The sequence below is a fragment of the Neurospora tetrasperma genome (assembly GCF_000213175.1).
Source record: "Neurospora tetrasperma FGSC 2508 unplaced genomic scaffold NEUTE1scaffold_81, whole genome shotgun sequence".
NCBI lineage: Eukaryota > Fungi > Ascomycota > Sordariomycetes > Sordariales > Sordariaceae > Neurospora > Neurospora tetrasperma.
The window spans coordinates 8,553,037-8,576,717 of record NW_009799179.1 but is presented as its reverse complement, the minus strand read 5'-3'; the positions used below and the strand labels follow the sequence as shown (position 1 = coordinate 8,576,717).

Genomic DNA, 23,681 nt, shown 5'->3' with positions numbered 1-23,681 from the left:
GAATTACTAGGAGCCCCAACGTCGATTGTGTGCCCATCACCATATTGCCGTAACAAACATGTAAAGCTGGACCGAAGCGCATAGTCGTTTGATCGGACTCGTCGATTGTGTTCCTGTTTCCCTCCCGCGTGATGATTCAGAAACGCAGTGGTGTGTAGACTGTCAGTGGTCACCACCCCCAGCTGATCAGGTGGGTTGGTCAATGCTTCCTTTGATGTTGGTCAATGCTCAGACCACAGCACTCGTTATCTTATCAATTAGGTTCAATCACCCACTCTGCAAGTGTTGATGGAAGCAATCATCACCTCATATCAATGATGTACGAAAAGCCATCTTCTGCGCTTGATTTATTCCTTTTCCCCACCGGATGTACCTCCATTCCCCCGCGTCTACCAAGAATTTCGGCTGTGTTGTGATACATACATACAAGTCCCTCTCTCTCCCAAGCCGTGATCGCATTGCTGCTTTACCAGTGCAACTATAGCTGTAAAACTTTGCTGAAAAGAAGTTCGCGCTCCAATACTCGCAAACCGACCGCAAACTAACAGAACAAGCATCTCTGAAAGTATCCGCAACAGTTCCCAGCCCGTTGTGCTAATTTGAATGATTACTTGACCGAAGAAGAAGGGCAAAGGAAAGGAAAAGAAAGCTGACTCGGAAATAGTGAGAGTCAGTGCCGCGGTTAAGCAACGCCAGAGAGCAAAATTGGCGGTAAAAAAAGCAAAATGCTGTCAAAGGCATTTCCTATGTTTTAAACCACGCTAGACCCGCCACTGTTTCACATCAAAACTCCAGACGATTCTGTTGTCAAAAGTCCCTACCGTCTGGGTTCGGTAAGCCGCGTTTTGTGCATAATACATATGTTTTGAGAAAAGACCAAGACGACGGAAGTGCATGTGCATAGAAATGTGATGAGAAGTAGGTAGTCTTCAGGTATAAAAAGTTCCTATAAAACTGTACAAAGGAGATTGAAGATACGTTGTGCGTAGGTGTGTGTGTGTGTGTGAGTTGTGGTGTCATGATACCGGCCTGCCCTAGTTCTTCGCCTGCGGCTGCCACCCGTTGAGGTAAGCCATCAGACCCATTCCAATGAAGACGACTCCAAGGACGGAAACGTAGGGCATGGCTTGTATCAACGCACGATCCTGGTGCGGATATACTAGCGCGGGCGAAGATGACGGTTTCAAAGTGTCCGTCAGTGCCAAACTGGGCACCTCCTCAGCATGATCCTCGGAGGAGCCATCGGACTGGGTTGGTCCAGTCACTGCAGCGCCATTAGCCTTGGGCAATGCCTGGTCAACCTCCTTGTCCTTCCGGCCTTGGTGCGATCTACCGCGAGAGGACGAACGCGACTTGCGCGCCGCGGCTTGCTGTTCTTCCTCATCTCGCTGACGTATTTGTAAGATCAACTGACTCAACGTCTTACGGTCAGCATCCCGCTCTGCCTCTGCCTGCTCAGCCCTGTTTCTGAAAGCTTCCAGCTGTTCCCTAAGCCCCTTCATCTCCGTCGTCATGGACTCTATCCGAGCCTGGAAAGCCGCCGCCATGGCCTCGATATTGCTGGTTTCCGGTTTCGGGCTCTTTTCGGATTCGAGGCCGCCGAGCGCGCTCGCGTCGTTTGTCTCTGTTTGCTCCGTCGGTGGCTCGAATACTCTCTCCATTGCCGAGTGGCCGTTCGTCAAAGCTGCCACGTTCGTGCCATTTGTCACTGCTTGTTGGCTTACTGCCATCTTTTGCATCAAAACCTCCGCCTGTAACCGGGCTTCACGTTCTTCGTTTAGCATCCTTTCTAGATCTCGCACCCGAGCACTGTTGCTGTCCAGTTCCTTCTTTGCTAGGTTCAAGGCCTCCGTAAGTTGTACAACCTGATTAACATTCGCGTCCTTGGGGGAAGGGTGTGATTTGGGTCGCTCGGTAATTCCTCGTTTTAGCGAAGGCGCATCCGACGCGCGGGCAACATCTGGCTTCTCTGGAAGAGGCTGTGAGGGCGGAGGAGCAGGGGGCTCCGAAAACCGGGTCTTGCTAATTTCCGACTTGAAAGGGACGTTCCCGTTCACATGCAACTTGGGGGGCTCCATATCTTCGGGCTTGTCTTGATTCTTGATGTCGTCTTTCGTAACCAAGGCGGTGATGAACTGACCCGTTCGGATAAGATCGTGGTGCTGCAGCTTGGCATTGCGCATTTCCGTCTTTTGTAGTGTGAGCAAATGAATCAGGAACCATGGCACAGGCATGTACTTACTTGAAGCTTTTTGACAATATGTTCAGTCGTGACAGGGTTCAACCAAAATCGCCTCTGTTGCGCCATACCAGGTATCGGACCACCCATATTGCCAGGCATCATACGTCCGTTGCTTGCTAGAGATGCTTGGCTGCCAGCCCGACCGCGGAAGGGTGGCATACCGCCCATGGGCATCATCATGCCGCCATTTGAAGGATCGAGATCGCCAAAGTTCATATCCAGGAGGTTGTTCGTTTGGGTAACGAACCCAGCATGCTCGACTTTGGCGGCAACCTTGTGGTGAACTACCGTCTTCTGGTCCTCACTAACAATGTCGATACCGAGTTCGAGATGGTCTTGAGACTGGAGCTCATGGGGTTCCGACTCGCGATTTTCGGGCGACAGACGGTTGCCATTGACGAAGGTGCCGTTTGAGGACTTGACATCCTTGATGAATATCTTGCCGTCTTGGTTGGCCCAGATCTCGGCGTGCTGACGCGACAACACCTTACTGTCGAAGAAGCCGTTGGTGGGGAGAGGGACGGTTTTCGCATTTGTCTGTCGACCGATTTTCATTATGTCGGGGTAGAAGGGGACGGAGATGGTCTTGCGTTCGAAGGTGCCATTGAGCGACAGCAGCGACAGCACGGGCTGGCGTTGGGGAGCCATTTGGTCGGCGCCGGGCCTCGCGAGATTGCTTTGTGACATCATCTGGTTCGGCGCCGACATGGCGGACTGCGGTTGTTGCTGCGGCTGAGGCTGCGATGATGGCTGCTGTTGCTGATGGTGCATAGTTGGAGGCGCGCCGTTGACGCCATTCGCCATGGGCGGGCGGCCTGTTGCTGAGCGTGAAAGGTCGGACGCTCCTTCTGGCCTGGCATTAGTCCATGAGTTGGTGTTGGTGTTGTTTTTTGGTTGCGGTTTCTTGCGCAGAGCTTGTGAGTTCGACCAAGGCGCGGTGTCTCCACCGACCGACATGGGGTTGCCGTTTCCGTTGCCGCCGCCGCTGCTGCTGGTGCTGTTGGGGCTGCCGTTGGTCGGCGCAGTCGAGACGGAGCCGGTCGAGGTCACGGTGGAGGTGGACGAGGAGGACGCCGTCGACGCAACCGACGACGAGGAGTTTGATCGTTGAAGAGATTTTCGCGACATGAACATGTTCATTCTATTGTCGTCGGGGTTCATCGAGTTTAGCGATTGGTCGCCATTAATCCATCCCGGCCGATTGAGATTTGCGAAGCTAGGGGGATTCGCGACAGCCGTCATTGAGACCTGGCGTGGACGGGGCTCTGGGGGAATGGAGCGAAGTGGATACGGGCGGTGGTGTCGCTGGTCGCTAGTGTAGTCGCTTGCCGTCTATGCTGGGACTTTGAGATTGTTCCTTTGCAAGTTTAACAAACTGTCCTTTTTTTTGCTGGAAGCTGGAAACGGGGAGCGGGAGCGGGAGCAGGCGCGCGGGCTCCAACTGGCTGTCACTCGAGGTCTCCGTGCAGCCTCTAGCCCATGCGACTACTTGTTCTTCTCTTCCTGACCTTGTTATGTACCTGCGCCACTATTGATGGAGTTTGGACGGGTTGTTGGCAACTATAGGGGTTGAAAGCAAAAGGGTCAGTTAGAGGCGAGTAATGTTACCTAGCACGCGGCGGTAATCTGGCCGTGACGTCGAGCACTTGGCGCAGGGATTCCGGGGTTCCAAGGTGGATTGGACAAGTGGACAATGGCCGCCGACGACTGTCGAGTTAGGAGTGCGCACTTGCTCTTTGGTAACTTCGCGCCCTTGCTGGCGGAGGGGCAGGCGCCGAGTCGAGAGGCGATCCCGTCGTGATGTTGGTGCTTAAATAGTAAAGAAGGAGCAAGCGAGAAGCAAGCATACCTAGTAATAGCAAGTTGTGACGGCGATTTCGAGGGCAGATAGGGAAAATGGCAAATGGCAAAGCACGCTTTCGAGACGCGACGGCAACAGTATGGAGCTCGACGATGGTTGAACCAGAATATCCGCGAGGCGACTCAGGTTTCCAGAGTCCTGACGTTGCCTTGGAGAGGAACCAACCGTACCTGAAGCGCTTAGTGAGCAGGGGACTGAAGGCCGGCCGGAGCCACGGAGTGGTCCATGCGTGCAGCTGGCTCAGCTAAACTTTCCCACCAAATCCCAAACAGGACTCGCCCGTTCCTCGCGATTGGGCCTTTGACTACCAGCACTGCCGCTGCCCGGCCAGTGGTCGCTGCCCGGCTTCTGCAGTGGTACCTACCTACCTCTAGGTACAGCCGTATACTGCTAGTCCCCTGTTTCTACAAGGAAGCACCTCTTGGTACCTCTAGGTCTGCTTCGACTTGCTTGACCCCTTGGCTCTTTTGGATTCCGACCAGCTGAAGATGCAGCGGTAAACATGATCACGGCGTCCTGCGTATATGATACAGTGTTTGTATCGGAATGAAATTGGTGTGCGATATGTGCAGGCCAAACACCAGGGGCAAGATGATGGTATGTACGTGGGTGCAGGCGCAATCTTCAGGAGCTTTAATCCCATCTTTCAAGGAGATGAAAAAGAACCATCGGAACAAGGGAAAGACATGACTTCAACTTGCGCTGGCTGTCAGTCTGTCACCAACTCCAGCAGGAACTCCCTATCACGTGAGCAATGCCTGTAAATGGGAATTGGAACGGACATGAATGGGGTTGACGATGGCACGTCGCCGGCTAGGGGACTACAATTTTAGGTGGTCTGACGGGCAACGCCGAGGTTGGTGGCCCAAGCGTCTGGACGTTCCAAAGGCATGAAAGAGGTTCCATAGGTGATTCCCGCCTGTCCAGGTTCTGTTGGAGCTTCATCTGCTAAATAGAGAAGCTTGCAAGTACAGTACGACAGCAAGGACTCACAAAGGTGGACCAAAGAGATCAGAAACGCTCATTATTGCATTTCAGTAGTTGGGATAGAACGTCTTTAGTTATTGATCTCTTCTCTACCTAGGTTTTGAGACGACTCACGCTTCGTGAAACAGAGACAAGCTTTCACATGGCCTTATCACGATGGAATGTTCCCTGTAGCGCTTTTAATAGTTCCTCCCGGCCGGCAAGGCTGATGGAGTGGAGTCGTCGTTCACACTCCGAAATCGTCCGTGCGTCACTTTTTGCAATTGCCCGCGGCAACCACTTTATCGCGGAATTCCTCCCACTTCTTTGAGATCGCAAGCGCAGCAGCATCCATCAGCTGGCAGTTCCTCTGGCCGCAATTAGCTTTGCAGTGTCGTCAATCCCATACCGCCAATTACCAAGATGCCTCCTCCTCCCCAGCACGGTGGTGCCGTTGGGCCCTCCAACTTTGACAAGTGTATGGGCTGACTCCACGGCAACAACTCGAGAGGGGTTTGCGATAACCAAAAACAACATGGAGCGTGCTAACATGATGCCATCCTCGCAGTCAAGATGGGTGCCATGATGGGCGGCAGTATGTTTCCCCTGCCCTTGATATGATAAAGACTCCGGTCGCTAACCTCTTGCCATTACAGCTGTCGGCTGCATCATTGGCTTCATCTTCGGTAGGCCCATCGCCCAAAGACTCAATTGACCTACAGGCATGTCCTGACGTGCGCCACTCTCCAGGAACCGTCAACATCTTCAGATATGGTGCCGGCCCTAACGGCATCATGAGGACATTGGGCCAGTACATGCTCGGTTCGGGCGCGACCTTTGGGTAGGAACACCCTTCGACACAGAACTTTGTACTGGACTCTACCGCTGACACAACCGTCCTTCCAGCTTCTTCATGTCCATCGGCAGCGTCATTCGTTCCGACTCCTCGCCCATCGTCGCCGAGGCCTATTACCGTGCCCAGAGGAGGCCCATGATTATGGCCGCCCAGGCCTTCCGCCCCGCCTACTACCCGACTCGTCGCTCCGACTAAGCGTCCACGCAGGAGGCACGATTTGCTGTACTTTATGTGTAAATAATAGGGCCGCACTCGGGAGCGACTATGGATACGGCGTCTTGGGCGTTTGTTCAGAATTCACAGAAATTCTAATCATGCGTGGATCAGTTTGGGCCCCTTTTGTCTTTTTTAACTTTTGACGAGCTACACCTCAGGAAGGGTGCTTTCGGGCTTCTGTGCTTGTATTCAACAGATGTTTGCTAACTTTTATGACAACAGGCCAGCCTTACGAATGGCATGCTGTGCAAGCCGACCGGCATGATGAGGCTCTTCGGCTGTGCTACAACATTGAGCCTGACTTAGCATATCAATTTTGGTGGAATGGGAATTCAGCAACACGCATATCATGCGAAACGAGATCAGCGCTAAAAGTTTCACCCTGGTTAAAGTCGGCCAAGTAATCGATACATACAAGCACCCTAATACCGTCTGAGACAATTTCATGCGGCTCAAAAAATTCATCGCACTTGCAATCTCAAGCAATGACCACTCACTCCCTTGAGAATATCTCGTCCAGTGAATCAACAAATACCCAACCGTCGTCACTTCCGCTATGGGGAGAAAAACTGGACGAAAATGTTAGAGGGAAATCATCTTTACAACAGCAGTGGCTCGAAACTTGCAACAAGTGCCAGTCAAAGGAGGCTGAGATCCGTGGCAAGAGGAATACATCAGCTTCTAGACATGCCACAGTCTTAAGCGGATCGAATTCTGAGTGTTGCTGCATCTGCATACATCCAGCTGCAGTCCGGACTCGTTGACCTAGCAACATTGCGACTCTCTGTTCGAATACAGCGTAACGTCGAGATCAATCGACTAAAGCTAGTTACATGTCATTGGTTCATTCTCTTTTGGCTGACGGGCTCGGCCGAACAGTTCCCATTGTTCCGGCAGCATTCGTAGCCATGCTTTGGGATTTTCCAAGGTCGTCAGCAGCCTTCCCATATTCGGCGCTGTATTCTGTTTCACCAATTCCTTGCTTCCTGCACCGGCGATCATAATTGTGATTTAGCCTTCGACATTTCCCTTGCATTGAAGAGTTCGGCAACGCCGGGTTATAGCTCTACCATTTGCTTATACAGCCACATACACACAGCCAAACGCAACTGGTAGACCTTTGACCCTACAGGGTCCGCAAGATTATGCCTGTCCTGGAATACGAGTTGCGCGAGACCATACGGTATACATATATGTATGCACTTTCGACTCACAGATTAACATCAAGTCCGTGCGAGCCTGTGCGGTACGCTGCTTGGGCGTCAGTACCTAGTATTCTCTCCTTACTTTCAAGAAGGCTGACTGCATGATCGACTACCAGAGACTTTACGAGATGATAGCTCAGTGCCATGGCCAGCAGTGGCTTTACCCCTCTCGTTATTCCTAGCGTTCTTCCAGTGATAACGGAGTGCTCGTCATCTCGCGGTCCAGGAAAATGGGAGCCGTGGAGCTGTACCCATCATATCGTCGACAATTCAACACCTGGAGACCGCTAGATTGAGATTTCCTTGCTGTCCACCTCGTACTTCAACGGTGAACCTCCATCTGGTGTTTTCGGTATACCCAAGTGTCTCTCTAGGGCTACTCTAGCGGTGGGCAGGCCGGATATATTGTGAGTTTTGTCCGACGAATCCGATGCCGCAAACAACCTGGTCTTTGTGCGCACTGATATGAAAAACATATGTGCTGGTCCAGCTGAGCTGAACAGCTCCTTAACACCATGTGACATGGCTCAAGGACAGCGCTGATCTTTATTACTCCAAAGTTGTGGACATTAAGTTTGTTTCTGCGCCGGATCTCGGATGATACCTCTACCTGACGATTCCGTTGGCAGACCGTCATCATCATTCTCAGGGATAATGTGTACTTTGCTGCATCGACTAGGTGCAACAGACACGGAGGATGTCGATCGGGGTAGTGGGTCGATCCCGAACAGCATCTGTGATCTATCCACCATGCCGTTCCTTTTTCTCTCCCGGTGTGCTGGTCACATCACGGGGCGTTCCTCGGGGATAGCTATGGACTGGGTAGGCCTGTGTTGATTATTGATTGTGTCATGGATGGCGCCAAAGCGGTAGGCCCTTGCGGTCGTAGTCTCCCAAGGGGATTTGTATAAGTAGTAACGATGTAGCTCTTCGTAGCTGAGGATATTCGGCCGTTCTTGGACACACTCATACCCATAGTCTTCCTTCCGACAACTCGGTTGTACTTATAAGGGTGGACAAAGTATGTCTTCTGTTTCTTCCCTTTACTCTTCATCATGGGTGTATTAGGACGCGCCATAGTAGAGGTCAGCTCTAAACTTACAGGTGTTGTTGCGAACTTGGTTCAAGAGGAAACAAATGGGTATGTTTCCATTTCTTTCCTCCTGAGGAGGAAGAAGACCACTAACGTCATCTTGTTCAAGTTCATCACGACTGGGAACGTTTCTCTTTCCATTTCTAGCATTCTTCTTGGGCAATTTAACACCGGATGGACAATATCCATGGGGAAACCTCACCGACTGGGGCAACGACCAATACACCGAGTCTCCTGCAACAGGAGCAGTGAGAACGTACGACTTTGTCATCAGCCGAGGACTCATTGCACCGGATGGATACCAACGGGACGTCTTACTAGTGAACGGCGCGTTTCCAGGCCCCATGATTGAGGCGAACTGGGGTGACATGATTGTCGTCAACGTCTTCAACAACATATCTTCTCCGGAGGAGGGTACGGCGATGCACTGGCACGGTTTCCTCCAGGATGATACCCCATGGGATGACGGCGCACCCGGTGTCTCCCAATGTCCCATTGTTCCTGGCAAGAGTTACACGTACGAGTTCAAAGCAAGTCTCTACGGCACATCCTGGTACCACGCCCACTACTCAGCGCAATACGCCGGTGGCATCGTCGGTCCCATCGTCATCCACGGCCCCACACAGGCCAAGTACGACATCGACCTCGGCCCCGTCATGCTCAGCGACTGGTACCACCGCCCCTACTTCGACCTGATCAAGGACATGCTCGCGCCTGGCGGTAGTCCCAGTGTGCCCTCGGACAATAATCTCATCAACGGCAAGATGAACTTTGATTGCGATACCGCCGCCGCAGCAGGCGACAAAACCCCGTGCACTCCCAACGCGGGTATCTCCAAGTTCAAGTTCCAAACTGGCAAGACCCATCGCCTAAGGCTCGTCAACTCGGGCGCCGACGGCGTCCAACGCTTCTCCATTGACGGACATACCATGACCGTCATCGCCAACGACTTTGTCCCCGTGAAACCCTACAATGTCACGGCCATCTCCCTTGCCGTTGGTCAGCGCGCTGACGTCCTCGTCACCGCCAACGCCGCTGGCAGTGACCCCAAGTCGGTCTTTTGGATGCGCTCTGACCTGGCCAAGTGCTCTGCAGCCAAGCAGCCGTTTGCGTTAGCGGCCGTTTACTACGACCAAGCAGACCCCGAAACAGCGCCGTCGAGCCAGCCGTGGGCAGACGCGGGCGACCCGGACAGTACTTGTGGCGCGAGCGACGATTTGGACAAGAGGGAGCCGCTTTATCCGATTCCTGTGAGAGGAGAGCCGGCGGTGACCAAGGAGATGAAGATTGAGGCGTACAGGAACGCGTCGGATGTGTTTCTGTTCTTGTTTGATGGCGTAAGTGCGAGGGTGGATTATAATCACCCGGCGTTGGATATGGTGATGAAGGGAAACATGAGTTTCCCAGAGGTGTCGAACGTGAAGGATTTTGGGTCGGCGAAGACAGTGAGGGTGGTTGTCATTAACAAGGGGCCTGGACCGTGAGTCTTTTTCTTCTTTCTTTTGTTCCCCTCTTCCCTTCTTGAAAGTTCGAGAAAGAGGAAAAGCCAAAACTAACTTAATACCGTTGTAAAAACAGACACCCAATGCACCTCCACGGGTACAACTTCTACGTTCTCTCCTCCAGCCCCGGCGACTGGGACGGTAAGACGATTGTCCGCCCTTCCAACCCCGTGCGAAGAGACACCGAGGTTGTCAGGCCCCACGGGCACCTGGTGCTGCAGTTTGATGCAAACAATCCGGGCATATGGGCGTTTCATTGCCATATCGGGTGGCATGCGTCGGGAGGATTCGTTGCCAGCTTTTTGACACAGCCGGACGAGGTGAGGAGGCGATGGGGAGGAGATAGGATGCCAGGTAAGATGGAGCAGGTGTGTAGGGAGTGGGATGCGTGGAGTCAGAACACGGTTGTTGATCAGATTGACAGTGGGACATGAAGACCCAGGCTGTCGTGCAGGGAGCATTAGGCGTAGAAGGGCTTGGGAATTAGGTGTGATTTGGTTGGGCTTGTTTTGGTACATAAATACCCTTTTGTTTGGATCTTGATTTTTATGGTCTGTTGGATTGCATATGGCCTGATGATCTGGTTGTTTTTATTGTTTGTAAACGTCAATGGGTTGCTGCTCCATTTTCCAGTGTTCAAACATGTTTGAAGTACTTGTGGGCTGAAGCAGGAGATTTCGGAAGAGCTTGTTGCCGAGTTGGACACGCAGACCTATTTTTGTGCTGCAGTCATGCAACATCTGGATGCGCATCACTGCATGTCGCGATGGCTTCAAAACGCTGCAGTACAGTTTTTATATGCCGAAGTTGCATATGGCGATAAGGTGGAAGTCACGGGAAATACCTACCAGTTTCAATACTTTGTAATGATAACATCATTAATATGCGGGTGTATGCAAGTTACTATCTTGCCTTGTTATGTCCGTTACCTCGACTTATCTTCACGCAGAGTCATATGGGAGTGTCCCGCATTGCTCTTTCCACTTCCATCTGCATTCGGCAATTTGTAATATATCGTAATTACGGCGACTGCCAGCGGGCATATCCTAAGGTCCGTCACCTGGTCCCTCTAGTAAAATGATTCATGTGGTCTTACTTCCCTTGCATGGCGCAGCAATTCTCGTTGATTTTTATAGGTCTGCAGCTAGAGCATTGAATGTCGTTCGTTCTACAAGCCTACCTAGCGATTTTTTTTCTTCCCTTTTTCTTCCTTTCCGGTCCTTCGGGTTGTTACTCAAACAGGTGTTAAAACCCTTTCTTCTTGGTTTGGTGACTTTTTTTTTTAATTCCTTCTATTTATATTTTATTTTCGTATCTTTCAATCAGGTCTGTTTGCTCGGCGTGTTTGCGCGACGTCAGAGGGGAGAGATGGCAGATGGGAAATAGGAGATGGAAGGGGTGGTGCGTTGTGATGTGATGTTTACGATATCGAAACTGTGATCTCAGGCGTCTGCACCTTGAGCTCTTTGTTTTCGAAGACCCTCTGAGACTTCCAAATATGCTTGCTTGCTTGCTTTTCAAGAACCTGTAATCTTGGACATCACGGAGACTAAAGTTAGTGTTGTTTGTGGTTTAAGCTCCAATTCGATTCGCTGTTCGATCGGAAGACTCATATCTCGGTCTTCCCAAATTCTCTGTTGTTTGAATCCAACCTCATCAACACCTAACCTTTCCCTTATCTAAATTCCTCCGAAATACTGCGTTGATGACCAACTGTTCTGATTTCAATCCAGTTTTTGCTCTCTCCCTATGGCTGCAGGGAACTGAGTCTCATCATGAGCCATTGCTGTCAAAAGAGCAAGACATAAAACCACCCGAAAATAGGTAACAACCTTCTAACTGATCGCTGTAGCCCATTTGAATATCCAAAAAAAACCGACCTAAAAATCTCCAAATAACCGCCAGCCCGATGTAGACAGATGCAGAAAATCGATGCTTTCCCCGCCAAACGCCTTTTCATAAAATCCAATTGTCTCAAAACTGACCAAAATTCCATGACTGCCGATATAAACCCTGATGTTGATATAAATGACCATGAAATTGCGCAAAGCTTAAACGCCCTCTTTCCTGTTTCCCATGCCCTGGTTCCTTCCCAGATCGTAGTTTTGTGCCCGTGTATACAGCGACTGCTTTGTTACAATTGTGGAAAAGCGTCTGCTCCTTTCCTTCCTTCCCTTTTCTTTGTTACTGTAGGGCTACCAATTCAGTAAATAAACTAGAAAGTTGCGCATTCCGAATGAAACCTCCAGTCAGCGAGTAGACGGAGGTGGGAGAAGACGAGAGTGATGTCGTAAGGTGCGGATCCCGAGACTGCGGTGTTTCCTTCGAGTCTCCATAGTGATGTTTTCCTAGAGCCCGTCGCAGCGCAGCCAAGGTGTGTGATGGGAGTTCTCGGCCTTCTTTTTTGTGCTAGGTACGCTCATGCGTTTGTTGTTGGCCTCCTCTTGCCACATGCGTGTTGCTGCCTGCCACTGTTTCTCCTTGGGGGAAGTGTAGAAGGGCAGGTGGTCGACGGTGTTGGCGAGGAAAGCGGTGGTGTTCCTCCAGATCTGACCGGGAATTTTGAGCCACTTGTTGCGGGGTTTGTCTTCTGGGTCTTCCGGGTCATGCGTGGAAATGAGTTTGGTATTTTCCTCCTCGTGCTCTGTTGAGGCCGAAGACGAGCCCTGTTCACTCGTCTGCTGATTTTCTTGCATGTCTCGCATAGATGTTGCCGCGTCCACCTCTGCTTGCTGCTCAGGGGCGGGCCACTGCCAATGTCCCGATCTGTTCCGAGTTCTTCGACCTTTCTTGCTGTCCAGGGTCCTGATCAAGTCGGACAGCATGCGATTTCGTGAATTTGAAGGTTCGTTCATACCAACCTCACTGAGCAACATGGGCTTCCTAGGGTCGGTTTTGGTGATGTAGCTTACGGCAGAGACTGGACCGGCGGCAGTGAATGGGTTCAGTCCCGGTCGCTTTTTGGGTTCCGCCTCGGCGAGCTTGTCAATTGTGAGCATCGTGTGGAGGTGATCTTGGTCGATTTTGACCGGAATTGGTGCCGGCACAGCAAAGGTGACTCGCTTTCGCTTCCTTATCTCGCCATTTGGAAGAGTAGGTCCAAGCTTAGTAGTGGTGGGCTGCTTCTTTTCCTTCCGTAGCTTCTTGGTCAGAAGAGGTCGGGAGCTTCTGTCATGCATGTCCTCATTTTCCTCTTCCCACACAGGGGCGTGCTCGCCGGTGTTAAGACGCCTCATGGTGTAAATGATTTCAGGCAGCGGCATCTTCTCTGGAAGCTTCTTTTGATGTATCCGTGTTCTTGTGCTCGGAATAGCTTCGCGGTGCTGTGGTCTTGGGTGGATTTGTGTTGATCCGCGGTAACTCCCTACAGTAACTCGGTCAAAATGTTGAACATAATATGGCAAGGGGTCTTTGAACTAGCATACCTCGAAATATTGGATTTGTTGACTGGGAACGATCTTGGCCACGTAGTATGAATGAGGAAGAGATGTTTCAACTTCGTAGAAGACGATATGAGAACCAGGATAGAACGGCGAGATTTTGGGAGATGAATACTGGTAAGCACAAACACATTCAAAGGGAGGGGAAAGGGGGGTTTTATAGGGCTTCTCGGAGAATACGTGAGAGCATCTTCGTGTCCTTTACGCAAGTCCGGCAAGTCCTGCTGTGTGAGCTACTGTTTGAGCTGCGATGCATCTATACGCATTCTCAACTCCGGAGCATACTTGTCCTGACATCCAACCAACTGCGCGTCACGGACCCGTCCCAGATCAAGAGAAAACCAGCAATATCCTATCCGCGCATACTGTCATCAGAGATACTTGCCTAATATGACGGACGGTGCAGGTAACAATCCTATAAAGGTGTCCTTCTGTCCTCCTGGCTGCCATCCATATGCATTGTTCACCACGCTGGTTGGTGTATATGAGGTAGAAGTTCACAAGCCACTCGGACCAAGCCATAAACGAGGAACAAGACAGATATGATGCACGTACACTAGGAAAGGCTCACTATAAAGCTTGAGTCATCTAGCTGCACAAGTAGGGATATGCAGGTATAAATATATTGCAAATACTTTTGCGTTCCACCCCTTTCCTTGTCCACACTTATCATCCTGATGGTATTACCACCCCGAAAAGGGAGGGAAAAAAAAAGAGAAAAATGCTGGCAATGCCTTGAGATTTTCCAGCCTGAATATTCGCGAATTCCTACACTGTTGAAAGTGGTGACCATCTTTGGATCCCCAAATTTCGGCCCACACAGTCCGGTAGTGAACTGCCACCACGCCCCTTCCCCGTTCACTCTCCTCACCTCAACCACACCTTCCTTCGCCCTTTCAAGACCGAAGCGCCCACAGCCATTCCCTTTCCACCATCACATGCTTTTTGCAACTTATTTCCTGCATGTCGCTCGTGTCCGCCGGAACCGACACGGGCCTCGGCTTTTCTCAGCCCTCATAGAGGTGCTACGCGTCAGGTCTACGCCGTGCCTCCGCTGTCGCCGCCAATGACCGACGACCGCCGATCGCCACTATCGTCGACGACCTCCGCACTTGTACTTGCACTCGTCGGCATACGCAGCGAAGTGGCCGCTCCACAGTCGTTGCACTTCATATGAACTTGCAGTACTAGCACAAGCCCTCCTAGGACGTCCTGTTGGTTTTCGGTTGCAGCATTTCCAAGCCGTTTTGGACTCGAACTTTTTTCTCGTCATGTCTGGTTACCAACGGTCTGGATGCTCGGCTTTGTTTGGGGAAATGTCGTGTTGAGAGGAGATATTGGTGGCGTAGACGCGAGAAGTTGTATCACGGCTGGAGAGTGATGGACGATGCAATGGGGAGTGATGAACCCCTAGAAAGAGGGGGTTCCGTGGTTGGTGTACATGATCATCGGCGCCAAAGAAGGGACTGGTATATTTGGGCACCATATTACTGTGGTTAACGGTTGGAGTCAGTGTGTCAACCACTGCTCGCGGTCTCCAACCGTAGAGGTATCTGGAAGCGTTCACAACTCAGCATCAGGCCGCAGAGCCCCCTATGCGGTTTAAAAAGATCATGACTTGATAGCCGATGAATGTCCGCTATCATATGACAAAGGTATGCTGAAGAAAAACATTTACATTTTTTCTTTTCTCGGGAAGGAACTTTCATTTCGGAACACCGACATAGGGTAGAGGTAGGAAATAATCTGACCATTCAGATTATCAGAAGTCTCTTCGCACGCAAAACCCATCATCGATGCAAAGACTACTTGCTTTGACTAGGCTTATACTCCTTGTTTTTACGCTGTAGGATGCCTTTCATCACTTCAGGCTCCAAAATTCCCGTTTTCCACGAAGCTAACACAAAGGTTGCCACCCACAATCGGCCTTGATTAACTTCCAGCTACCAACATACCCTCTTCGAGCCACTATCAGATCGCTCCCTAGCGAGCGCCCTGGAAATCAACCCTTGATCTCCCGTATGCTACTGCACTCCTCCGAACGTATATCCGCTACTCCGAGTTTCAGCAATCTACCCCTGCGGACGGCCCCAAGCTTGGTGCGATCACGGATGCCGCGGTCCCCTATGTGTCCTTGCCACAATCGCTGCATTTGGAATGAATCTTGCAGAACCAGCACAAGTGCTCCTAGTACGAGTTACTGGTTCGGCAGTAGCAGCATCTCCAACCGGTTTCCGACATCTTGCTTCTTCTTTTGACTTCTTCGTGGGGAACCACAAGGCTGGCTGGTGACTACTTTGATAGCACTGAGATTGTGCTAATCTTGAGGTCCCGGTGCGAAATATTATTCGAGTGCGATGTGGAAAGAAAAGAGGCAGTTGGTAGGTTGTACCAAGGAGCGAATTTCGAGGTTGATATACAAGCTACCTCTACTCGAATTCGGTCAAGACACTTCATGGAAACTATCACATCACGATGGCCAACGGCCGGAAGGGGTACACTGGCCACTGCTCAGAGGCCGTTGGCCATCTTGCACGGTGTTTTCCCTCATAATCACAGCCTGGATAGGACCTCTACACTGTGTTGAACCTACATCAGTACCCGATGAAATGGCCTTGTGAATCACAGGTACGTTGCCAAAGGAACCAGTTCAGTGCTTCAAACGAATGGTGAGTCACAGGCGAGCAGTATCGTCAACTTGAATCATTTTTCGGGCGAATACGAGTTCGTAAGGCCCGTGTGATTATGTAGGCCACCCGTTAGGTTTCTAATGGAGATCCAATTCAAACCACGTTCCAGCACCCTTATTATTCGAAAGTTCGCAAACCAAAATGGCTTTTCATTGTTCTCCGTCCTTGTTAGCCACAATCAGTCTTGACAGAAATACTTCTTGGCCGCTACCGATCCCCCAACACCTGCAGTTCCATGACCCGCAATGTCTCAAACTTTCCAACCCAACATCCTCAAAACCAGTACACCCCCCTCCATGCCCCCTTTTCCTTTCCCACATATCCCCCTCCTGATCTCCTCCCCGACAAGCCACTCCGTCGAAATCGACTTCCTCTCCAGCATCACCCTCAAGTTGTCATCCTGCTCTTCTACCTGTCCACATCTTGTTCGCATCCTCGTCCTCACACACACACACACACCCTAACGCCCTTGACATTTCCCATGCCTCCTCCTACACCTAACACAATGAAATTCCCAACTTTTTATTGTTGGAAGCGCAGTTACAGCATTCCCAACTCTCGTCTTGGTCGAGAGAAGAGATGTCAAAGATGAGGGGTACGACGCAGCGGGTGCAGTAAGAGGGGGAGGAGGAGGCGGGGTCTGCTGCAGCTTTCGATGTGGTTGACGCACGGGATGAGGGGCTGCGGTAGGCGTCGGCCCATGAATCAATGAGTGAAGTCGGTGCAGTCGGTGAGCGGAGGAGAGGCGAGGGGAGCGGGTCTGTCTTGGAGCCGGCTATGGTCATGGCTTTGATTACAGCGCCGGTGCTGGCTTCGGCTTCAAAATCGCCGCCAGCTCCAAGGGAAATTCCAGCGACAGCGCTGTCGTTGCGGGTGGGGGAACATTCTCTCTGTGGTGATGATGACGAAGTGGACAAAGAGGATGCCAGGAAAGGGAATGCCTGGAATGGCTTCCGTGGGCAGTGGGCGGGGAAAGCGCAGTATACCGGTTGAGATTCGCGGATAGGGTGCGACTGATGTTGTTGATCAGGGGTGCTCGGGCGGTGCCTTTTGTCGTATTGGTAGTCTTGAGGGTCAAAGGGTTCTGCGATGAGTGACGCTGGAGGAGATAGGGGTGAGTGGTCATGTTCCTCGCATGAGTCTGGCCATGCGGCCGGGGGAGGATCAAGGATTTGGCTTTCGGCAGAGATAGGCGCGTTGGAGGCAGCTAATATTCCGAAATTATGGAAATTTCGAAGAGACTCGAGGCCCCGACTTGTTCTTGTTGCTTCGGGTCTGTTAGTCGAAAAGGTGATAGGATGCTCTGTGATAGTGGGTGAGACTAGTGGTTCAACGGTCGGAGATGGCTTGAGCAGTCCTGTCAAGAGAGAAGGTTTCGAATTTTGGTTGAACTGTTTCCTCTCTGCTGTAACAAGTCTGGCGATATCTGATATGCCTCCTTTGGGACAGCTGAATTCCGCCATTGGCCGCCGAGAGAAGTTTATCACACGAGGCGAGGGGCTGCCACACGATTCCGTCTCAGTGTCCTCCCAAACATTTGCATAGCTTGGTTCTGCCCCGTTCTGGGGGTTGGATGATGAAAAAGTCATGGTCTTTGACGTGGCGTTATTCTGGATCGGCAATCGTGCTGTGCTTGGTCGGTGTTGATTTGGAGGTAAACCTCAAACAGGATGACGGATGAAGTTGGAGGAGGGGAGGTATTTTCTTATACCTGGCGCGATGCATCCTACGCGTTCTTCGCCTGTTGCATATTGCAAGGCGAGTGCCCGTGCAGTACGCGATTCCTCAAACACATCATCTGCGAGCGAAAAACGAGGCGAAGTGGTCCTAGTGGATTAATCGTACAGCTGTTCTCGGGGCAAAGTGCTGGCGTTATGCATGTGGTAGCTGCTGAGTGGGGGAAATGTTCATTGAACAATGGCTTAACGTCGAAAACATGGCCTTGGAGGCAGGAAACTGTCGTAATATCAGGTGAAGAATTAATCCTGTAATGCTGGGTAGAGTAGAACTTACTCTGATCAAGTTCGTGGCCTATCAGTTACCAGAGCACGCGGTCTTTTGGCATGTTCGCTTGAGATGCCTGTGGTGTTGATAGGGTAGGGGCATCAGTGACTGCGCCTCAGACATTAATAATCAGGAGAACAAAAAGACGATGCCCCAAAGTTTAGAGACGTGGAGATCCCAAGAGCATTTACAGTGGTGAGAACACCCTGAGACCATGACCCGTCCGACAGGGCTGACCATAATCGCGATCGCCGATCAAGTCCATCATGCTCAGCCATGTCATGTCGCGTTTGATGGCTTCGTTCGGTTGGCCGTCAGAGTTTCGACTACTTACAAATGGGAAGGTAAAGGGACGGATGGGACTGGATAAAGGTGCTGCAGTGATAACAGCCACCGAGATCGTCTGAGTACATAGAAGGAGGCCCCATTTCGCCCAGAAGATAATGTTGCACCATGCCGACAGATTGCAGGAACGATTATCGAATGCAAACACCAGGAACAGGTATCTTGACTGACAATGCCAGGAAAAAAAGAAGAACAAAAAGAAACAAAAACAAAAAGAAATTCGTGATACAGACGAGCCAACTCGCCAGCCCAAACCTGTCTCAAACCCAATTCCTATACCCTACCAACGCCATCAATCACTGATACTTTCCTGCAATATGATATCGTACGGCCGGTGTTAAGTCCTTCGATGACACATCCCTCTATTGAATACCCGGCTTCAACCTGATCCAAACCATGTCTTCTACGTGACGCCTGCGCCACTCCGTTCCTCAAGCGCCGGAAACCTTGACCTCCTCTGTCAACGTTGTTGTTTCGACACTTTCCTTAACCGAGGCAGATTCGCTCTGCTGCACTTCCTGCTGAGTTGCCGCAATTGGTTCTTTCTCTGCAACAGCCTCAGGACTAGGCGAACTACTGCCGCTGCTGCTCACGTCGTGCACATGCAGTACCTTATCGACATCATGAACCAGCTGCGAGACCTCATCATGGAGCTCGACCTGGCGTTTTGACGAACCCTCCAACTGCCTGTCCGCCTCCTCATCGCCTACCAGCTTCCTCCACTCGGCCTCCAGCTCCTCGCGCCACCCGAGCGCGTTAGCCAGCTGCCGCACACCAGTGTCGCAGTCTCCGAGGACAAGGACGTCATCGGGTTGAGAGCCCAGAGACCCTACGCGTTCCATGTTGAACAAGACGCGAGGAACTTCGAAGGGGGCAAGATCGGGAAGACCGGCGAAGGGATGGACGGTTAAGCTGGTGCCGAGAACGAGGATCAGATCAGCTTCCTCGGCCATGTGCCTCCTGTCGAAGAATAGGGAGGGGAGGTTCTCGTGGAAGAAGACGATGTCGGGCTTGACCAGACCGTTGCACTTTTCGCAATGTGGCACCTCGGCACGGCTGACATGTTCGCGCATCTTATCGTCCGGATAGGGCGTCTTGCAATCGATGCAGCGTTGGGAAGCGAAGCTGCCGTGGGCCTCGACGATCAGGTCGGCGGGGACACCGGCGGCGCGCTCCAAACAGTCAATGTTTTGCGTGAAGAGCTGGTACAGGAGGCCCTTGGTGGCGAGGAGGCTGATGAAGACATGCGAGATGGTAGGGTGGAATTTGCCTGGATAAAGGTCCTTTGCGAGCACGTAGAATGGCTTGGGGTTTTCCTTGAAAAAAGGCAAGCTGAAGACATCTTCGGGCTCCTCAAGTTCCAAGGCGGCCAAGTTGGCGTAGAGGCCAGTCTCGGGAGAGCGGAAGTCAGGAACTGCAAACGCGGGTAAGCAAAAAGGAAGGGGAAAATTGGCATTAATGGGAACCCAACTTACTGCCAGCAGCAGTCGAAATACCCGCGCCCGTCAAGACAACAACCTTGCGAGCTTTGCCGGACTTGATGTAGTCGGCGACCGCGGGCAGGCTGCGCTCTGAGAGGTTCTCAGGCTTGGTCGTTTCAGGAACGGCAGAAACTTCTTGACCCATTTTCCTTCGTGGCTTCTTTGGCTTCTTGGGTTTTTTGGGTTTCTTTTGGGTTTTCCCGCCGACGGCAAAATCGTCAAAGCCGACAAAGTCGTCGTCGTTTTGGTAGTCCGCGAGTGTTCCTTTGGCGCTGAGGCCGTGATTCCCGTGTCGGCCTATTTTGACGATTTTCCGGCGATAAAAGTGTGAGATACGAACAACAAACGGTCGATCTTTTCTTGTAAGAATGGATGTGTAACTTTGATGAGACTGAGCGTGATGTTTCGCCTTGTTGAATGAATGTGAGTAAAAACACAGACAAATGATGGAATGAAATCCAAAATGCGATGTTCAAGTTGATGGAAAAGGCGACGATGAGGCTCCAGCTGAGGTTACAGTGAACGTCGGGCCTGGGCTTGGTTTACATCATCCACTGGCGGGTTTGTCAGGTCCCGAAACAAACGAGACACATCGACTGACTGGTCCGGCACGGGGCGGGCGGGGACGGGACCTCCCTCCTCTTATCGCCCGCCGTAGACCGGTCGGCTTGCAAATTTCTGACAGCGGGGAATTGTGGAGACACGGCGCCTCTAGCCAGGGGCACAGAAGGCACAGGGCAGGCAACCACAGCCCTACCGATTGGTAAAGAACCCTGGGCGATCGTTCTGACGCAGAGCGAGATTTGTCACCTACCCTGCACTTTCACGGTACAGCTCAAAGGCACGTACTGGAACAACATATATTATATTGGAGCAAAGTTGCCGTTGAGCATAGTAATGCACTAGCAGCTAGACGTGTTTTGAACCGCGATTTAATTACATTAATGATTACTATCTAGTGGAAGGTCCATGTAAACAAGGGACGCCGGGAAGTATACGGTCTAGCATCTATCACGTCAACGTTCAAAAAAAAAAAAAAAAAAAAAAAACACATTACACACGCGAACCGAAGCCAGTCTAAGGGAAAACAAAAAGGCAGAAAAAAACAGAAATATCATCATACAACTCAATCCATGACACTCACTCATCCGCCATCACAACCCCCGTCTCCAAGTACAGCACCACCTCCGCATGCCTCCCCACCCTCCTCATCGCCTCCGTCATCGGCATATATCCCTTAACACTCATCCTCTGAATCGCCAAATCCAACGGCGTCTGTCCCGTACGATTCATTGTCCTCTGCAAGTCCCGATCATGAGTGCACAGCACCACCACGGCACTCAGCAATCCCAGTTCGGCCGCGTGGTGCAAAGCGTTGTTGCCGTCGATGTCGACTAGCTCCGGCCGCGCGCCGTGCGCGAGCAGGAGGTGGAGGCATTCCCTTAGCATGTCGGATGGTTGTGACGGATAGTGGGGGTGGTGGTGGTTGCCCCAGGCGAAACCGCGGAGGAGGGTCATGAGGGGAGTGCGGAAGTGTGGGAGGTCGCGGTTGTTGGGGTCTTCGGGGACGCCGCCCGCGAGGGCGAGGGCGAGGACTTGGGGAAAGGAGAGGCTGGTGGTGGTAGCTGTAGTGGTGAGTGTAGGGGATCTTTGGTGCTGGTTGACTGCCATGGTGACGCTGGGTTCGATGACGTCAACGTCAAGGTCGAGGAAGCTGGTGTCGCCGAAGGACGGGGGTGGGGGAGTGGCGGAGGGAGGGGTGTAATAGCAGAGGTTTTCGGTGGTGGGCGGACACAGGCTGCGCCCGACGTTGAGGGAGGCGATGATTTGGTGGAGGTTGTTGCGGCCCTGAGGGTTGACGGGGACGTGGGCGAAGAGGGAAGGCGGTCTGATCCAGACGGTACGGTAGGCTGTGCCGTAGCGGGCGAGGAAGTAGTCACAGTAGGCTGAGGCAGCTTCGAGTTGGGAGGGGTCGGGGATGAGGCTGTTGCCTTCGATAACGTTCAGACGAACTCGGATAGCTTGGATTAGAGGCGGTTGAGGGGTATGATGAGGGTTGAGGCTGGGGCTGGAGGGGTGCCCGAGGAGAAAGAGACGAGTGGCTTCGGGGAGGTAGGAGAAGATGGTTTCGAGGGCCTCAATACTGAAGTCGAGACGAGCCATAAGGCGCTCGATGAATGTCATGCCGGAAGAGTCCAGTTGACAGAAATTGAACTCGCGGCCAACGAGATATCTCGTGAAGTGAGCGAGTTCGTTGATGTCAAGTGATCTAGGGTTGAGTACGTGAAGGAAGAGTTCATTAAGGTGGTTCGGCGTATTGAGGGTTATGGTTGTCGACATCGCCATGATCCGGAAGAGGACAGGCCCAGGAGCTATCCATCGGGCGGCAACATGAAGTGCGGTGTTCCCCAACCCGTCCTGGTCGTTCACTTCCTCGGCGGCGCAGACAAAGGTATCGGGCGATCGGTTGCCAAAACACACCGCACTGATGCGCTTGTGGATGCACCATGCCTTTTTGCTGCAACAGTGTTTGAGAAGCTCTTGGTTTGCCCGGCTGTCGGCGTTTTGCGCATACTTGTCGCTATAGTCTATCGGGTCTTCAGGAGACATAGCCTTGCCCTCTGGAAGTGTAGACTTCTTCTTCCCTCGTCCTTCATATAGCGTGGCGGATGAGTTCGACCTAGATAAGAACGATCGCTGGTTCCAATGGGGAGAGGCACAAGAAGAGGCGTTACTACTCGAGCATATGGAAAGTCCGCTCAAGAGACTAACGACGTCGGCCAAGAACGACGAAGTGCGTCCCGGGAGCTTCACCCTCAAACTTTCCACCCGACTGCATCGCCTCTCCTTGATGGTCTTGGAGTTGTGCTTGAAGATCCTTCCTGTCGATGCTGGTACCTCAAGGGCAGACATGTCGGCTTCTGGCGAGTCGAAGCTTGTTGCTGTGGAGGAACCTGGTGGTATTGAGCTCAGGTCGCTTGCACTCGCCTTCTCCAACCCCAAATGGTGCGATATGCTGAGCTGGGTCATCTCTCGCCCCAAACGCTTCGTCGGACAGCTGGTACCAGGGGACTGCTGCCGCCACCTGGACGGGTTCTTGGCCAGAAGAATGGCACAGTCAGTCTCGTCTCCCTTTGGTGGATCCGAAACCGGACGACCATCCCTCATGGACCTCAGATAGGCCAGTCGCCTTTCCATCAACGTTCGGCTTTTGGGCCTCCTCTGACGGTAGGACTTTGACAGAAGCTCGTTAAGCAGACATTGTGTATGTCGAGGTCTGGAGTTGCAATCAGCACTGGTGGTCATGGGCAGGAGAAGGGTGGATATGTCCTACTTTGGTTGAAATGGCCCTTCGGCAAGAAGGTCAAGGATCTCCTTCAACGACAGGCCCGACTCGGGAGTACAGAGATACAGCCGAAGAAGTCTCCTCTTTCGTGATGGCGTCCAGTCGATCGCCGGCCGTCCCCTTCTCCGGACTTGAGACTCGCCCGTTGGTTTGGTGATCTTTCCATCTTTCGTTCTGGGCATGATAGCTGTTTCTGTTTAACTTTTCTTACGGACGTAAAATCAGCAAACAACTTGAGGAGTAGAGGCATCGAAGGGAGGGCCAGAGGGGAACATGATATACACATGCGCAACCATCCGAGAGACTATTCAGCTCGGAATCGACTAAGCCTTCTCCGGAGGCTCATATTAAGCCATTGTTTAAGCCAGACCGTTATTTCGTGGGGTGTGAGGGTGGTCCAACGTCTCCGGTCGCCGATCTTTGATAACGAGTCC

The 23,681-nt window shown here is 51.9% G+C and overlaps 7 protein-coding genes across 7 annotated transcripts; 2 read left to right on the top strand and 5 right to left on the bottom strand.

The window, feature by feature from the left end:
• Positions 1 to 898: 898 nt before the first annotated feature.
• On the bottom strand, positions 899 to 3,376 carry NEUTE1DRAFT_92846 (uncharacterized protein; the record flags this gene model as incomplete). The annotated part of the gene is made up of 2 exons (XM_009858795.1): positions 899 to 2,189; positions 2,243 to 3,376. The coding sequence occupies 2 exons, from the start codon at positions 3,374 to 3,376 to the stop codon at positions 1,035 to 1,037; spliced, it is 2,289 nt and encodes a 762-aa protein (XP_009857097.1).
• Positions 3,377 to 5,404: 2,028 nt separating this feature from the next.
• On the top strand, positions 5,405 to 6,252 carry NEUTE1DRAFT_119209 (uncharacterized protein; the record flags this gene model as incomplete). Its single annotated transcript, XM_009858794.1, has 5 exons — positions 5,405 to 5,547; positions 5,638 to 5,664; positions 5,726 to 5,755; positions 5,820 to 5,910; positions 5,976 to 6,252. The coding sequence occupies 5 exons, from the start codon at positions 5,493 to 5,495 to the stop codon at positions 6,118 to 6,120; spliced, it is 348 nt and encodes a 115-aa protein (XP_009857096.1).
• Positions 6,253 to 8,401: 2,149 nt separating this feature from the next.
• Positions 8,402 to 10,675, top strand: NEUTE1DRAFT_133868 (uncharacterized protein; the record flags this gene model as incomplete). The annotated part of the gene is made up of 3 exons (XM_009858793.1): positions 8,402 to 8,487; positions 8,549 to 9,919; positions 10,018 to 10,675. 3 exons carry the CDS (start codon positions 8,402 to 8,404, stop codon positions 10,373 to 10,375), a joined length of 1,815 nt encoding a protein of 604 aa, XP_009857095.1.
• A 1,614-nt stretch (positions 10,676 to 12,289) lies between these two features.
• Positions 12,290 to 13,177, bottom strand: NEUTE1DRAFT_52494 (uncharacterized protein; the record flags this gene model as incomplete). The annotated part of the gene is made up of 1 exon (XM_009857834.1): positions 12,290 to 13,177. One exon carries the CDS (start codon positions 13,175 to 13,177, stop codon positions 12,290 to 12,292), a length of 888 nt encoding a protein of 295 aa, XP_009856136.1.
• Positions 13,178 to 16,568: 3,391 nt separating this feature from the next.
• NEUTE1DRAFT_106405 (uncharacterized protein) lies at positions 16,569 to 18,315 on the bottom strand (the record flags this gene model as incomplete). The annotated part of the gene is made up of 3 exons (XM_009858792.1): positions 16,569 to 17,374; positions 18,085 to 18,102; positions 18,267 to 18,315. The coding sequence occupies 3 exons, from the start codon at positions 18,313 to 18,315 to the stop codon at positions 16,569 to 16,571; spliced, it is 873 nt and encodes a 290-aa protein (XP_009857094.1).
• A 424-nt stretch (positions 18,316 to 18,739) lies between these two features.
• NEUTE1DRAFT_92837 (uncharacterized protein) lies at positions 18,740 to 20,046 on the bottom strand (the record flags this gene model as incomplete). Its single annotated transcript, XM_009858791.1, has 2 exons — positions 18,740 to 19,834; positions 19,896 to 20,046. 2 exons carry the CDS (start codon positions 20,044 to 20,046, stop codon positions 18,852 to 18,854), a joined length of 1,134 nt encoding a protein of 377 aa, XP_009857093.1.
• A 1,766-nt stretch (positions 20,047 to 21,812) lies between these two features.
• Positions 21,813 to 23,429, bottom strand: NEUTE1DRAFT_92834 (uncharacterized protein; the record flags this gene model as incomplete). The annotated part of the gene is made up of 2 exons (XM_009858790.1): positions 21,813 to 23,178; positions 23,236 to 23,429. Coding segments are annotated over 2 exons (1,560 nt in total), but the record flags the coding sequence as incomplete, so codon positions are not given.
• Positions 23,430 to 23,681: the final 252 nt, after the last annotated feature.